This window comes from Mizuhopecten yessoensis, unplaced genomic scaffold, assembly GCF_002113885.1.
Source record: "Mizuhopecten yessoensis strain PY_sf001 unplaced genomic scaffold, ASM211388v2 scaffold716345, whole genome shotgun sequence".
NCBI lineage: Eukaryota > Metazoa > Mollusca > Bivalvia > Pectinida > Pectinidae > Mizuhopecten > Mizuhopecten yessoensis.
Genome location: NW_018480070.1, coordinates 744,477 through 761,768, shown reverse-complemented (window position 1 = coordinate 761,768; position 17,292 = coordinate 744,477). Strand labels below are relative to the sequence as shown.

Below are 17,292 nucleotides of genomic sequence, written 5' to 3'. Positions count from 1 at the left end.
TGAATGAAAAACAAAAATGACCGCAAAACAGCCATCTTGAATTTGGACAATTCAAGATGGTTATCAATCTTACAAAGAACCAATGCAGATGGTACGATTGTGGGAGACAAGATCCCTATGAGATGTCTTGTTTCGTATAAAATGAAAGTTTGTGTGTGTTTTTTAATTATGATCATAACTTTATTTTGTAACCCGGTTCTTTCTTATGTTGATTTAGATTAACACGGCGGGGGTCGTCGATGAAGCAGACGACACTTACCTTCCTGGACCACCTGCTCTTATTCTCTATGTAAATCTTTCGTATGTTCATATCTTTTGTTTTATCAATCTAAAATCTAATTGCATATTCGATGATACTTATGTATTCTCTTGTTTTACTTTTAATGTATTTTCAACGATGTTTTTTTGTATAAGGCTGTTTTAATGGAAGATGAACGTTAGACACACGTGATGACACCTACAAAAATATGGATTTGTCTTAAACAGTTATCATACATTTCGGTATAAAAGTGCTTTTATCATGATTATACCTAATTGTGATCTCAAAGACTTGAGTCTCAAAACATGTCCTATCATTTTTCTCTTAATTTCATTTCACCGTATCGTTTGAGTGTCATACAGTTCTTAGTCAGGAATGCTTTTGTAGTTGTCCCCGCTATCAATTAAGCTAATTACACATTCATTACATCATCGAACAAGAAACACGGATGTACTTCAGTTCTTAAAACATGTAATTAGCATTAGGCAATACTCTCATCACATCGATTGGTTTGACAGGAAAATAATTTGAAAATGTTACGCTAACGAAGCATGCTGTGTTCTTTCCTTTAATCATCCGCGATGTTCTAAAGATATGGCGGAAATAGTGTTGTTCTTATCAATTAATCAGAGATATTGGACGATGAGTTCAATTGGACTATAGAGTACAAAATTATCGTGCCATTTAATTATAATCGGCGTCTTTCAATGTCGTGATGACGTCAAGCAATGATAATGGTATCTGGATTAAGCTGTTCTCACCAGACATATATATACGGCATATTATTGACAGTCAGGTCTCAATGCTCCTTATCACTGTTAAGATGAAAACGCTTATCAGTTGTTAGAAGTGTATGTCGATTGCGTCCTCGTATTGTATTTACCGTGGGTGTTAATGTCTTTTTAAAGAATGTTTTGATATATTTTGGTAATACATACGTAATGAACGGTCTCCTCAATTTCTTTATGATTCTCAAAACATTGATCCGATCATCTCGATATTCCGGATAGTGCTTCTGAAAACACCAAACATTTTTGTTTTGTATAAAAACAATATATATATATATATATATAAATAAATATTATAAATCAGAAAAAATGATCCTTACGGACGAATAAATATTATATAAAGAAAAATTCTCAACAACGAGTCTTTAGTACTTTCATCTTTTCTAGGAGATTCTTCAGACTGTTTATTTGAAGTATTGACGTCATAAACTATGATGTCACATAATAGTTCGCTATAACGACGTCCGCCATATACGTACCCGCCATAACGATATCACAGCAATATAAATATAGTTTCTTTCCTCATCCATATTTCCTGTGATACTTCAAATAAAGTTGTTGTCAAGTCGATCCGTAAGTAGATATATATTATAAATTAGAAAAATTATCCTTACGGACGAATACATATTATATAAAGAAAAATTCTTAACAACGAGTCTTTAGTACTTTCGTCTCTTCTAGGAGAAAAAACATAAATATATATATATGTGATAAAGAAGAATTAACTTTGTTAACCAGTCTCAGACTTCGTTTGTTGGAATCATTATAGTTCGAGCATCTTTTGATCATTGCTTTTACCGAGTTCCGATGGGATCACATACAGTATGATCGTGTCATTAGAACAAACACTTACTCGCCTCCTTCTAAACATTACTCTACTTAACCTATCTGCTGTTCTTACATTTGCACTGAAAGTTCCTCTATAAGCATAACCAGAAGAAATGGCGTTCACAGAGCTGTGAACGACATTTGATTGGCGTCATTTTGAAGCTTCTGCTCCCATCCCGAATAACACAAGACAACCATTAGAAGCAAATATTTTGGTGACGTTAGGCTGTTCCATGATTCTCGTTTGCACTGACGACAAAGACACTTCAATATCGAAATTAAAGGAAATATCTTTATTAAGGTTTATAATAACTAAAAATAAATAGAATGTAAATATAAGGATTGAACGGGATTTTTTCAGTGTTCATGCCGGTTTGAAATTGCAAAAATGCCGTTCAATCCTTATGCCTGTTTATATTTGTTGAAATAATGTTCCCGAACGAAGTCATCCAATCAATAACAAAGGAATTGCTAGCTTTTGTCCGAAGTGGATGTCACCCGAAATGAGCTGGACTGTTCCGTTTATTGTAATTGCATGTATCCTGAAAGTGCAAATAAGTGTAGCCATCTTGTGACCTCCTAGACGCTGTGTCAACCATGATCACTTGAACGCTACATGCTTTGTTTGACAGCCGAGATAATCTATAGCAGATAATCTATATGGTGTGAATGGGAACATGATAGTATGGTCGACATTTTTGTCCACTAAATATAAAGGTGTCGACGGGAACAGTTTGTGAAAGTCGATGTTTTCTTTGGTTGCAAGGTTTACGCGTGTGCAATGCGCCCATATTTGCATGCACGGTCATGTTATTTGGGCGTATTCTTAGTTTAGCGAATATGTGTTTGAATCTGCACGGCTATGGCTATGCAGCAAGTTTGTGTTACTCCAAAACCACTCAGTGCTTGTAGTATCAGGTGAATGTATCAATCCTTACTCAGTCACTGTGAGATTGTTCCAAACTATACTTTAAAATTGTAAGATACTAGCGTTCCAAACATAACTTCCTGACCTAAGTTTAAGTTAAAGCTTATTATATACTAGCATTTTTAACATTACTGCCTGACTAACGTTTCTTACTTAACTTCATGATTTTAGTTTCATTCATTCAGATGATATGATACTAATTGTAGGTTAGAGTGTTAACAGGCGTCCGGAATTTTTTTAGGAGACAAATTTATATTGGTACATAGGTTTTCATAATTGGTACCCTATGTAAGAACCTAACTGCCATTTAATGAGTGAGAGTAGATGTTGTGTAACACACCTGAATATCATGATCCATGAACTTTACTGATTACGTTTACAGACCCCCATGTGTCTATTTATAGACACGAAGACGAATAGATTTATTTGAAACTTTGGCAAGTAAGAACACAGTACTTAATGGCAATTGGTTTACGACGGAAGAAAATGATATGATAAACCTTTGGGTCGCGGTGACCGAGTAGTTAAACTGTTTGACTGTCTACGGTCATTACCCCTTTCACCACTGTAGACCATAATGGACTCCTCCAGATCAATGCATGGGATAGTCTACGTAAGTTTCATAGGGGTGAAAGGGTAAACCCTCCATCACTGGGTCGCGGGTTTGAGGTCTACGTGGGGCAGTTACCAGGTACTGGTTGCAGTCGGTGGTCTTTCTCTTGGTACTCCGGGTTTCCTCCGCCATCAAAATCTGGCTCGTCCTTAAATGACCATAGTTGTTAATAAGACGTAAAGCACAAACGTACAGATAAACTGTCAAAGAAGTGTATTAGACTACGTTATAAACAAACAGTCATATCCTGATCGATCGCCCCTCCAATATATAAATCCAATGTGGCCACAGTCTATCCAGAGAGGGCGGCAGTGATGGCGGGTGGAAGGTATCGACGCTTCCTCTCATTAAAGGTGATGTTCGTCGTACTATTAACAGGTAAGAATTCGTTTTCGCCGTTGATATTCTTGAATGATCTATATCATATCATTAACATTTTAGATTTAGCAATTCGTGTGAAATGCATTTCATTTTATCAAAAGCAAACGTTTTTTTTATTTGCGACAGTTTACGCATCAAAGTTTCACGTAAAATTTTATTCGTCAAGGTTTAAAAGGGAATTCAATATCTATCATAAACGTTCACTTGATTTTAATTACCTATGATGAGAACTTTGATTGTAAAAAGAATTTTAAAAGGCTGGGATTAACTATGTGTAACTTAAATAAACAAGTATGATTTTAGCCTTCATCTAGTGAATGTATTCGATATCAAAAGCTCGTTCATCTCTTTATAGAGCCGATTCAGTTGAGTAAGGTTAACTTTGGAATCTTAGCTTGCCGAGAGCCCAAAACGGAACACTTCATAGAATCAATTTATGAAAATAATTGATAGCATTTATATATGTTTCTTTACGTCAAGAAAGTTTCGCCACTTTCTGATAATTTTTCGTCATGAAATAATGCGAGTGTTTATTTGAACAATATTTTTCAATGTTAAGAAATTTGTTATTTATGTTGTCGCACGGTACAATTTCCCGGCAAGTACACTCAACATATAAGAGGTAAGAAAATAAATCCAAATCCGTCAACTATATTAATTTATATATATAATAGATACAATACAGTTTTGATTGGCATTGCCAAATGAATATATTACATTAGCTGTATGGAGTGTGTTCAATTTCAAGGGTACCGTTCCGTTTTCTGTATTCTCACGTCACTGGAATTTAACGGGCTATAACTCGTTGGAGAAGCTCTACTGATTTACTTGTAAAGGCAGATAACAAGTATGTCGATTTGTAATGGTTTACAATTAACTAGAAATAGTATTCTAGTACTGATAGGTTCACCTGATCGGTGCTACTCACGATTAGTTAGTATTAATAATGTTTATCTTTTTGTGTCGTTTCTGCTTCCGTTATTCTATTTTCATATATCTGACTTAAATTCAAATTGTTTGCTGATGTTGCCGGATTTTTATAAAAGTTTACTTTACGAAAACGTATAACGGTACGAAGATAGAAATTTTCACTGAAATTGAAGAGTAATTCAACACATTATCGGTACTTCAGTAACGGCAGACTTTGACATCGCTTTCGAATCAGTTTATTTTGTATTATTAAAATACTTAATCTTTAATAGGACTGGTTGATATAAATAGGCGAATAAGCTATTTGTCTGAGACCAGTTGTTCAAAACTAGCTATGACCCTGATCTTCTTTTGTTTATCAGTATTTTCGCATTCAGATATTTTGACGCTGTTACCCCTTCAATAACATTTACCGTCTAGGCTTCTGTTCGTCAAAGCCTTGTTAGTTTTTAGCTTGATGCGTCATTGACGCACAGAATTCATCTGATAAAGGTTTAAGCATATTCAAAAGCAAACAAAACTACATCCAACTACGCGCTTAGGCATTGAAAACATCCATCCAAAGGCAAATAATACAAAGATATCAATGAAGTTCCCGAAATTTTAAAATGCTGCGATTTCCACAAACTAGTCGGAAACTTGAAAATGAAGTTCTATTAACTCCTTTATGTTATTTCAATATTTAATAGTATGACAGTTATGGTTACATAACTACCAAACTAATATTCGCCTAGTGTATGACAATACAGGTCAAAGTATTTTTTTATTTCTGTCGTACTAACCTACTTTATGATATGAATGGTCACCTCTAACTACTAAACTTAACCTTAACCTAGAGCACGACATTAATGGGGAGCTAATGACTTAGCTTTACGATACTTGCTTAGAGTATAACAATACCGGTCATCCCACTCCCAAACCCTATAATCTATACCAAACGCACACGCAAGACTGATTGCACATTTAAAATTTGTCAATAGATACAGTATGCCAAAATTAATTACACTGCATCATACTCCCAAACCCTATACTTTATACATAAATATGAAAGTAACACACACACACAGAGCTGATTGAACATTTAAATTTTTGCAATAGATACAGTAAGCCACAATGAATTACACTGCATCATACAGCTGTTTCGTCCTTCTAAGACTCATCGGTGATGATAGGGGCCGACACGTTGGTAATCGAAATTTTCTAAACTTCGGTTGAAACAGAGAAAATTAAGACAATAATGGTCACAGAACTACTAAACACTGTAACATTTAATTATCTACGGTATGAAAACGAAGGTCACTTCAGTAAAGAAAATCTCTAAGATATAAAAGTAGATTGTTATTTCATCTACTACACTATCAATCTGTATGACAATTGCAACGACTGTTATTCCACATGTGTATTGACTATGTCCTCTTGGTACGGTATCTAGTGTACCTGAATTGTAATAAAATCATAAATCCAAGTGTTACACTTCGTTGTTGTATGTGACTGTATTTTTCCGAGTGCTGCCTATGTGTTAAATTAATATATTGTTTCTAGTATTGTGCAATAAAAATCCACTTCATCTGCATGAAATTAACTAAAAATAGATATTTAAGATAATTGTCCTCAAAATTATTTGTTTTCGCGTACTGCTAGCTATGCATAGGCCATATTACAGACAGAGCATTATCCGCCAGACACTCACCACATCTGATTTACTTCGAGGTAAACATATTTTATTTAAATCACTTCTCTCTCAAAAACACTTTATTTGTGTAATTCGTAATTTGATATCGCACTGAAATATTAAAAACATGTAATTGAATATAGAAAAGTATATAATTTGACCATTGTATATCCTATTCCGTATCAATCCTCGATCTAGTTCTGCCCTCGGGCCTCCAGCCCCTCGGTCTGATATGAAGGCCTCAAATTGATACGAGGTAGGATATTGAAAGTGCAATATGGTAACATATCCTTATTGAAATAAAGGCAACTATAAGCAACAGAGGGCTCTTGTTTGTTAGATGACTCGATTGGCTGCAATAGTATCTTTTTAATATTATTCCTATGCATAGAAAAACAAAATCGTATACAATAAATACCAATTGTTAATGGTAATTTCCAACAAATAATTAGTCGTTTTATAGCATGTAAATATAAACATAAAAAATAGACCTGACAGACATGAACTTTCTACTGTCATCAGCTAAAAAAGTCAGATTTAAATATAAAAAAACCTTTGCTACGTATCCTTGTAGATAGTTTTTCAATCCTGTAAATTATTTGTCCTTTTCGGAAAAAATCAAATACATTTTAAAATTAAAATTCAGACAAATCAAATAGCTTATAAAAAGCAAAATTTAATGTTCTAAAAAGTTGCGGCGTTGACACATGACAAATATTCCATAATCATTCAAATTCATTCTTGTTCTTTGAATTGATTTATTAATTTTTAAAACAACATTCTATCGTGTCTTCTTTCACTAATAATCAAAATCAAATTGTTTATATCACCATCTATTCGTTGACGTAAATAATCGAAATAATTAAAAGTAGTACATGTATTCAATTAAGGACTTTTGTATTGATTTCCTGATAGGTTATACCTGTTAACCTGTGATTTTATGAAAGCTAGATTCGATAAGAGAATTAATTTCAAATTGCATTCGTAGCAAATGTTTCGTTCACATGTCCTTGTTTTTTTCAATTAATGAGTATAAAGCATCCCCATGGGATCTGTCAGAGTGATAATAACAGATACCCCAGACTCGTGCTGTAAGATATATATATATATATATATATATTGCTTTTGCTTTTGTCGTTAATTGCGGATGCCAGTCAGTTGATAGCAGTGTTTGATCCTGTGCATCAGATATTTGTCAACACGTACGTATGTCACTCATTAGTAAGTTATCCGGTTGATAACATTAAGTGCAGTCTTGTTGTTTTTCTCCAACCGACTCAAATGAATGATGTAAAATCACAAATTAGTCACATACTATCCTTTGTTTTCATTAGGCAAAGACATGAACTCAGTACGAACGTCATTACTGCTGACAGGTAACCTCCTAAATAACCTATTATCTTAATTGGCAAATAGGTATGATGACATTTAAAAAAAGGTTATTTTGTAGTCTGATAACATCAGTGATATCATAGTTTCATTTTCTTGTAAAGGTATGACTGAATCAATAGGTCGGTTAACGATAACATTGACTCATTATGGGTTGCTGTACATCTGTAGATAATAACATGATAATACGATGATGTAGCTTTATATGAATAGAAAAGGAATTTGTATACACAATAATCTGATACTAATGTATATTTTAACTTCATGAAAAGATTGGTGTTGTATAAACACTTAATGGTGTGATGATAATTAAAAGCTTTCTTTATCATCGGCCAAGCTCAACATATTTAATATTGCTCAATTCGTTACTTTCAAAATAAAAGAATAATAAGTGGTAATTATATAATTTTCTATCAGACTTCAGCTTTGCTCAGGTCTGTGATAGGTAGAGGGCCAATAACATTTTTATCATATTAATAATTTTTGCACATTGACAACAAACTCGCTTAAAAAACTAACATCGAATTTCCCTTTGCGTGTTGCTGTTTTTTTTACATTCGGCAAACTTTTTTACAAGCCTTGCTCCGATTTTTATTAACTATTAATGTATTTTTGTCAATGTTATCGTCTTAGTCAGTTACTCTGTTTGCAAGTGATTTGTTAAGGTATTCCGCATGACGATTCGATGACTTGTACGATATGTACAATGTCACCTTCATAAGACAAATGACCAGTGAAGCGTATGCACACAAAGGTGTAAAATGTGTACGAGTTGTCCACAAAATCGAAGTCGATTTGGATACGCTGTAAGCGTATGTACAATAGTTGTTATATACGATATGATATATATGATATACATGATATGCATTTGTCAGATAAAGGTGACAGTGTACATATCGTTCTAGTCATCGAATCGTCACATAGAAAAAGAACTTTTCGTAATTCATACTTACCAACCTGGAGAAAATGTTTAGAAATATCGAACTTATTTTTCTTTGAAGCGGGCCAAGACTGAACTTTTTGTTTAGCCACTAATAAACAAAGATGTCAGAAGATGTAGCCGGAAGCAGGTAATATCACCCGGATGCGGGCTGATATCAATAGGTTTTTACACGGACGGGTAACATCGACAATTTGAATATAATTTATTATTTAGTAGATCTAATTTGAGCAAAGTTTAAGCAGGTATATGATATAATATATACGATATGTAATTGTATTTTAAATATGATGTACAAATTAATGTTATCAGTCGTTGTAGTATGTCTTGATATCTTTATGGACAGATGGGGCTGTACGTGTGCTATCGCAGGTACCTCCTGAACCACCACCTGACGGTCCTAGCAGTGGTTCCGGTAGTGAAGAATCTTCCGAAAATGATGATTATGACAGGTTTAGCCGGAATATGGAGCAGGAATTACGCTTACAAATATTCGATCCACTCCAGTATGATAAGTTAATTCGTCCACGTGGTGTTGTTCATGTCCGCCTGTCAATTCGACTACAACGTGTCAACAAACTGGTAAGGATGTGGAATTCGTTGTACACATTATATAGTGTACAAGTAGTCTGCGTGATGCTTACGACTGCGAGAATTGTTTTCAATATCTTGTTTTCAATATCTTCACATACATTATGGTATTTTGTTCATTTGATGTATGTCTTTTATGTCCTCAAAGTGTATTATATACTATTTTGTAATAGGAGCTAGAAAAATACACGGTCAGACTGGGGTTCGAACCCGGGACCCTCCAAACTCTAGACGGACGCTCTACTAATTAAAATACCTGGTTGCCGACGATCGATCAAGTTCAGTTCCGCTTCAGTTTCATAAAGGAAGGATTTAAGTTCTTCCTGTGTCCCAAACTGTTTAGCCTCGTTTTGAAAGTTACAGGAAAAAGGCGCTCTATATGTCAGTTGTTCTTTTCTTATTGAACAAGTGCAATGATGAACATTTTTCGTATTGCTTTTGTAATATATGTTCTCCCTCTAATACTCCCTATACTTTTTCCAGATACAATTATGTTCAGGGTTTTTTCAAAACTTTCTCGAAAAAAAGAATCTGCTAATTTTCTTCAGCAGTCGCGGTCGAGTGTTGATAGTCCGAGTAACGCGGGCCTTTTTTGAGTATTGCGTATGTTTAATGGTCGGTATCTTCGATTTGACACTTATCAGTGGAGACCATGTTCTTATAAAATGATAAAATCTTACAAATTAAGTTTTATTTTCAAAGGACATTGAAAAGCAGACGATGACACTTACAGCTTTCATGTTTGTGGTGAGTAGTAAACAGACTGGGGAACAACCACTCATACGGGTAATAATCATGCATGGTGGTAATAATAATTGTTTGCACCAATAATAAAAAACCGCATATAAATTCTTTTAAACATTTGCAGCAAATGTCTTTCTTTCAAATTATTCAAATAGATAATGAAATGACTATGAGGTACAATCGTGCACAATTTGTTTTGTAGAAATGGAATACGATCACCTCCATTGCATATAGTGTGGTGTATAGTAGCTATAAAAAGAGCATAGAAAGTTTCATACTCACCTTTCAAAGTTGAAATGAATGACTACGGACTGCAATAGAGAACAAAGTCAATTGTAGTGTTTGTCAACAAAACGTTAGACATCATAAGTGACGATGTTTTGTACAAGTGTACCTCATTACCAGTATATTGCTTGATGAATTATGTCGAAAAAATGACATTTTTTTAGTCCTAACGCTTAACTTGTGTGCATTACTGTAGATAGTAACAGTTATTCAGATACACGATTATTATCCATATGAGAGGTTTTTTCCAACCTAGCAGTCGCAATAAGCTGGTTAAGATTTTATGTAAACAGCTGCTTCAAATTACACTTAAACTTCTATTATCAAGTTGGTACAAATTTCTTGCTTCACAATCAAGTTTTTTTACGGTACATACTTTTTTTTATCTTTTTTTTTATAGATATTTCAGTATTGCAGATGTTTTAAAATTCAGCCAATTTAGATGAGAACAACAGGATCTGCACAAATGATTCTCCACAGTATCCTAGATTTAACCCATTTTCTGGAGAAGCTTCAAAAACAGCGGTAGTTTGCCTCTCACTGCTCACTTTGATTTACAAATAGTCACTGTATGTGAGGTCTACCGTGCATATATTTTCACTCCATTTAACCAACTGTGAACCAATGTGTAACGCTATATTTCGTGGCGTTTTATTTTCTCCGTATTTGTGGCTAAAAGTACACTGAAATATGATCTCATCAATTTGATGCCCTCTGATAGAGAATAATAGAGCACTAGTTAATAATGATTACTATTGCATGTTTATGAATTACATTATTCGAAATTCTAAACCCATTGTAAATTATATATATACATATATAATTTATGTGTTTCCCGACGGGATGCGGAAGGAAACGGCTACTTTTGAGGGATGTTGACTTATAGATTGCTCGAATAATCATTCCCATTAGTTGTAATCTATTTAAATTTTAATTGGAAGATTTTCAAATTAGTGCTGTTTTTGTTTTTGTTTTAAGAATAATGAGGCATGTACAATGTATCTCTCCGTTCGGCGTAAGGATTCACGATCTGTATCCATCACTGATATACACTAAATCAGAATCAATGTGCATGTTTGACACATCTTATATAACGTCTTTGCGTATTGCAGAGTTATCTTCTCTTGTGAGCAGGTATTGATTGTTACGTCATTGGTTTGTGCGAGAAAATTACGTCGTTTTCTCAAACATTGATGACGTTACTTTCACAAACAAGTGACGTAACAATCAATACTTGCTCACAAGAGAAGATAAATCTGCAATACGCAAAGACGGAATACTTTCTATGTAGTACCAGAATATGTCACTGCAGCAAACAAATACAACATACAATGGTACAACACTTTATAAAATTTATTTAACAACACTTATGAAATAAGTAATTTCAACTTATATCAATAACTCTCGTTGGCCCTGGTGGTATCGCGTAGGGGTATTAATATCTTAATGAGGAAAGCAGAGTACCGACGAATCGAACCACTGACGCATTAATGAAACGGCGAGCGCGTTATCCACTGCGCCACCCGACCACCTATATCTGCAATATTTGTATCACTGTGTCACCGGAATTGTATTAATGTGTTTATGAAAGCAATGGTTATACCGCTGTGCTTCTAAACAGAATGATAGTATCACATATCACTTTCAACGGTTAAGGCGTCTGACCGTCTACGATCACTAGCCCTCCACTACTGGGTCGCAGGTTTGATGCCTACGTGGGGCAGTCGCCAGGTACCTGTCGTAGGTCGATGGTGTTTCCCCTGGTTATCCGGCTTAATATCCTCCACCAACAAAACCTTGAACGTCCTTAAACGGCCGTAGCTGTTAATATGACGTAAATTACACACAACCCAAACTCTATATGCATTTCACTGCTTACTTCACTTTATACATATATGTATTTTTGTTAATCAGACATGGAAAGACGAAAGGTTGGAATGGACAAACTTCACCAGAAGTGACAAAGATGGAATTCAATTATCGCGGTCCATTCCCAATATTTTCACCTCAGAAAGTTACACATGGCTACCCCCAATCAACATCGAAAATTCGTGAGTAGGATTTGTTACGATCTGAATATTTTACATAATATAAACTTCTTCCTTTGCTTGACTATTGTATTTCATTTACTTTTGTAATTAACGTCCGCATATTCAAATGATACAATATATTTAATGTATATAGGTAAAAACACGACAATTTTTTTTATAATTTTATATATATGATATAAATGATCTATATAGAAAAAAAGTGGTGAGCGTTTGTTTTAGATATACATCTTCTTAAGCGATTCCTTGCATCAATTTATCGTGTCATCATCTCTGAGAATTCGCAACAGAACTATAATAAAATGAAAATTGACATTATATATCTGTTAAAAAAATATGCAATATTCTATACAAAATATATACAAAGAAATACCACTTATTAGGTTTGTGTCAGTTCTATTTTTAAGCGATGATAAGAGGAAGTAAGGTTTGATTATATTTACAAAAACATCAATATTGATACTTAATTATATGAATATATTCATAATTGAATGATAAATTTTCTTTTCATTGTATTACTCTGTTGATTACATCTAATTTCAAAGTGTGTTGGACGTGTCAATTATACGTGACCCGGATGTTCCCATGCGCATCAGGCACACGGGGATTGTAGAGTGGAATCCTGCGGGCATCTTCGCTGTTCAGTGCTATTGTGACGTTACTTTCTATCCTTTCGACACACAAATTTGTTCCCTCGTCATAAGTACTCGTGCCTACACTGAAAGGTAAGATCACGTGATATGTCTTCCGATTGCTGCTGATATATTGTGCATTATCTTAAATGCATAAAAGACACTATTTCAAGCTTAAGAAAAAAGTGAAAATCAATAGATCGAACCATAAAATGAAAAAAAAGTGCAAAGAACACTATTCTTGTTTTTATCTTTCAGTTACAGAAAAGAGCTCAAAATAATACTGAATAAAAATACAAAATAACAAAACCTTGATAAACATACAAAACGCTAATTAAGGTTGTAACTTGTTAAACAACTGAAGCCATTAATCTAAAGAAATGGAGGCAATTGAAGTTGGAGTTTGTTGAATACTCACTGTGCATTGTTCAGAAGTATCATGTTAGAACTATTATTATATGTATATTTCTTTTTTCATAGAGAAATAAGCTTACACTTTTCCCGAAACCCCTTGAAAATGCAGGGCTACCAGGAAAACGGCGAGTGGGAGCTACTGAAGTTCACCGTCGAGGAGAAAGTGACCAGCACTGAAATAGACAAGGCGCAATATTCTTCTCTGCACATTAATTTCACGATGAGGAGGCGACCCCTCTACGTGTTCATGAGTACCATTCTTCCAACTGTACTGCTTTCCTTCCTCAGCGCACTGGTGTTCAAACTACCAGCTGAGTCCGGGGAGAAGATTGGGTATTCATTGACCGTGCTACTGTCCTATGCCGTATACTTAACGGTCATCTCCTCTCACATACCAGCAGCGTCGCTAACCATCTCAATTCTGTGTATGTATAATGCAATGTTAAACAGATATCTTCATTGTATTTCTTATTTATACAGCATAACATACCACGGAGTCCACAGAACGGTGTAGTTATATTTTGTTCCTTTGTCCCTTTGTGGGTAGTATATCTATAGGGATGTGGAGAGTAACATAAATATCATATAAAATGCAAACGAACTCAATATCACTATATAACTTAGCAAGTTATGCACTTCAGTTAAGGTAAAACTTTTGTTTACATCATGTAGTTTCGGAGTATCCGGACGCAATCGTTCATTTTCATTTTTAATATCGTTATTCCGAGTTATGATTGTGTTCTAATAATAATTCTAATACAGTCCACTATCTAAGATACACCCAACCGGCTTACTGCTGCTGTCCTGCCATACACGAAAAGATTTGTTGATTCGTTCTACTTTACAGCTGTATACACTGTGGTCGTGTTGATAATGGGAGTAGTTGCCGTCATCTTATCAATTATCGTTCTTGACTGCTACCACAAACACCCGGATGAAGAAGTGACGGGATGGATACGAAACTGTGTCTTCGGCTGCATGATCATTCTTAGTGGATGGAAGCGATCTGGTAAGCGCATGAGGGAAAAAGCAAGTAGAGTGAGTGTCGCCCCAATGGATAGAAAAAGCAGCAATCTTGGGGATCTTTCTGTATGTGATTGGGATAAAAGGAATGTAGAGAAAGTGAGTGCATGTGAGACAAATGAACCGGAAGTTGAACCAAAATCTGTCTCACAAAAAGCATGGATGGACAAAAATCTTTCATGGAAGGATATTTCCCGGATGTTGGACCATTTTTTTCTGCGACTGTACCTATGCTTGCTCTTCCTTATCTCTGTGTTTGTAGCTGTCCTGTTTTCGTTGGGATACTTTGGATTGTAATGGTCAACACCATATGTAGCTTCAAAGTGCAATGTGGACACCTCTATGTAAAATATGTTTTAAACTCTTAAAAATGTATATCCGTTAACGCGTTAGCGTGCTCTTTGTGTAAATGTTCGCATAGAATTACAAGTTGCACTATTCTCAGCCTGGACACGAGCACAAATACCTCGCAAAAAGTGGAGGATTTCTTTACAGTGTAGTTTCTCAGTCGAAAACATTTTTTCATAATTCAATAGCACATCTAAATTAATGATTTGTTATTTTTTCCGCTTTACTGCTAATGTAAATTAGCGACTTATGTTATTATTCAAATTCTAGTGGCATAAATATGAACAAAGCGGTGTCACAAAAAAAAAATCTTTTTGACTGTTCAACTATATATCAGAAACAAAGGAACTGAGCGCCATGACAATATTGTGGGAACAATTCACGGAGACTTTTTTTTTATATTGAATCATACTTTATTATATTTTTGTCAAAATGAAGTCAGAAAATTGATTTCAAACAACACACATCCACGTACAGTGATGAAATAGCTTTTAAAGGTACACAGTAAGGGCAATTTTGACAGCATACATTAATTTTGTCCAGGCAAGGCTACAGATCCAGCTGCCTGAGGTTTAGTTTCAAATGTTGGTAGAAAACCCGCATGTGTTTGTGCTCCATTTTGACACCGACGATCACCATAATGTAGCGCAATACGCACAGTGACTCATTTTCTTGCTGTGGGCCCTGCTAAAGGTCTCTTATCACTACAGCAAATTCTCTATTGTAGATTACATTTATTAAAACTCTCTACAATTAGCATACCGTGTTCCGTTACCTTCCTCAATATTTCTATACAGTAGAATTTACATAATTATGTTGAATCCAGGGAACTTGCTCTGTACTAATATTCTGGGGTGCTTTCCAATGGATATGTAACACTTGATATAGGTAAGTCAACTGTCAAAAAACACTCTGCATGTCATAAATACATTGTAGATAAGATTAGTAGAAACTAGTCATTGTCAACTGAAAACTGCTCTAGCACACGTTTGGGCTTGAAGTGAAGTAGTCAACACCATACTTTACCCAGAACGCATAATGTGGCAATCAAAATGACCAGAGGCAACAAAGGAATAAATAATATGTATTCTTTAAAAATCAAAAATAGTTCTATTTTACTCGAACTTTTATCAGTTATATTCTTTCTTTCATCGTCTCCCTAACACGTATTTACATCCTTACCCAACAGTATAAGCTCGCAGTGCTCCGTCCACTGAACTAACAATTAATGAACATGAAATTTTATTGAAAAGTATGTGTATGGAGGGAGGATCACCTAACCAAAATATTTATACAAACGAATCAACAACACAATTTTATATTATACAAACACAATGTACGTATTAAACGTGTTGTAACGTTGCGACACGTTTTATACGTATACAGTAAAACTTTGATATAACATATTTTCAAGCTGATGAATCTTATCAAGATATTCACAATAATATGATTTGAAATAATATCATTTGTAGATTAAAGGTAATGCAAATCGATATTTTATTGCTTTTGAGTTTATATCAGTCCGGGTTTTTTAATGTACAAAATATTTTACAAGTAAGTTTGACCTCCATGTGTCACATGTAAATGCAGCCGTAGAACAAATCCCTCCCCCGTTCTGGTAGTAATGACCAGCATGCTGGTAAATGACGACAATACTGGTAGCTAGTTACACACACCTACGGATAAAGTTTTATACGATTGAAACTAAGTGTATGATTGACCAAATGGAAGCATTTTTCCAACCACTAAAACAACACGTTTAATTTTTCTAATATTAAATCACAAGGGAACCTTGGATTAAGTCATACAATTGAAAAACAGTATTGCAGTTTTGGAGAGAGTATGTAACATCAGTAGCAGATCCAAAGGCTGGTTGAAAAGTAAAGCATGAATGTCCTCTGAGTGAAATTGTTTTTTACGTGACATCTACCGGAAAATAAAGATGGTTATGTGGGGGGGTTTAATATCACAATTTCAGTTTGATGTTTCTCAGGTGATTGTTAAGAATAAAATTGCTAACAAGATATGAGGAATTAGATTGAGTGTATTTGTTCTGGCAGTTAATTTTAGTTTGCTAGACATTTATTATTATTCAAATAGATACTGTAAATACTAGTACATGTGCATTACCGTACATTTTATACTTAAGGAATGACCAAGATTTTGTTTTGGTATATACGGTATATACCGAAAAAATAAAGCTGCGTTGTAATTTTGCATTCTGAAGTGTAAAAAGCAGTTCCGTCATCAGTTGTTTTTCTTTTTATGTATATACGATATATACCAAAAAAAATATTAAGGGGGAGATAGGCAAAATTAAATTATAAAACTATAACATTAATACGCTGATTTGCAAAAAGAATCCTCATTGAGGAACGATCTGGTATTCAATTTCGTTTGGATTAACTGTTTGATATTTTCCACTTATATTATTAGAAATGTAGAAGAGAATGCACCGTCGAACATTTTCGAAACAATT

General features: G+C 34.5%; 1 protein-coding gene across 1 annotated transcript; it reads left to right on the top strand.

Annotated features, from left to right (window-relative positions):
• The first annotated feature begins 13,545 nt into the window (after positions 1–13,545).
• Positions 13,546–15,382, top strand: LOC110443436 (CHRNA7-FAM7A fusion protein-like). Its single transcript, XM_021487658.1, has 3 exons — positions 13,546–13,867; positions 14,290–14,574; positions 15,357–15,382. Exons 1-3 carry the CDS (start codon positions 13,546–13,548, stop codon positions 15,380–15,382), a joined length of 633 nt encoding a protein of 210 aa, XP_021343333.1.
• The last annotated feature ends 1,910 nt before the right edge of the window (positions 15,383–17,292 follow it).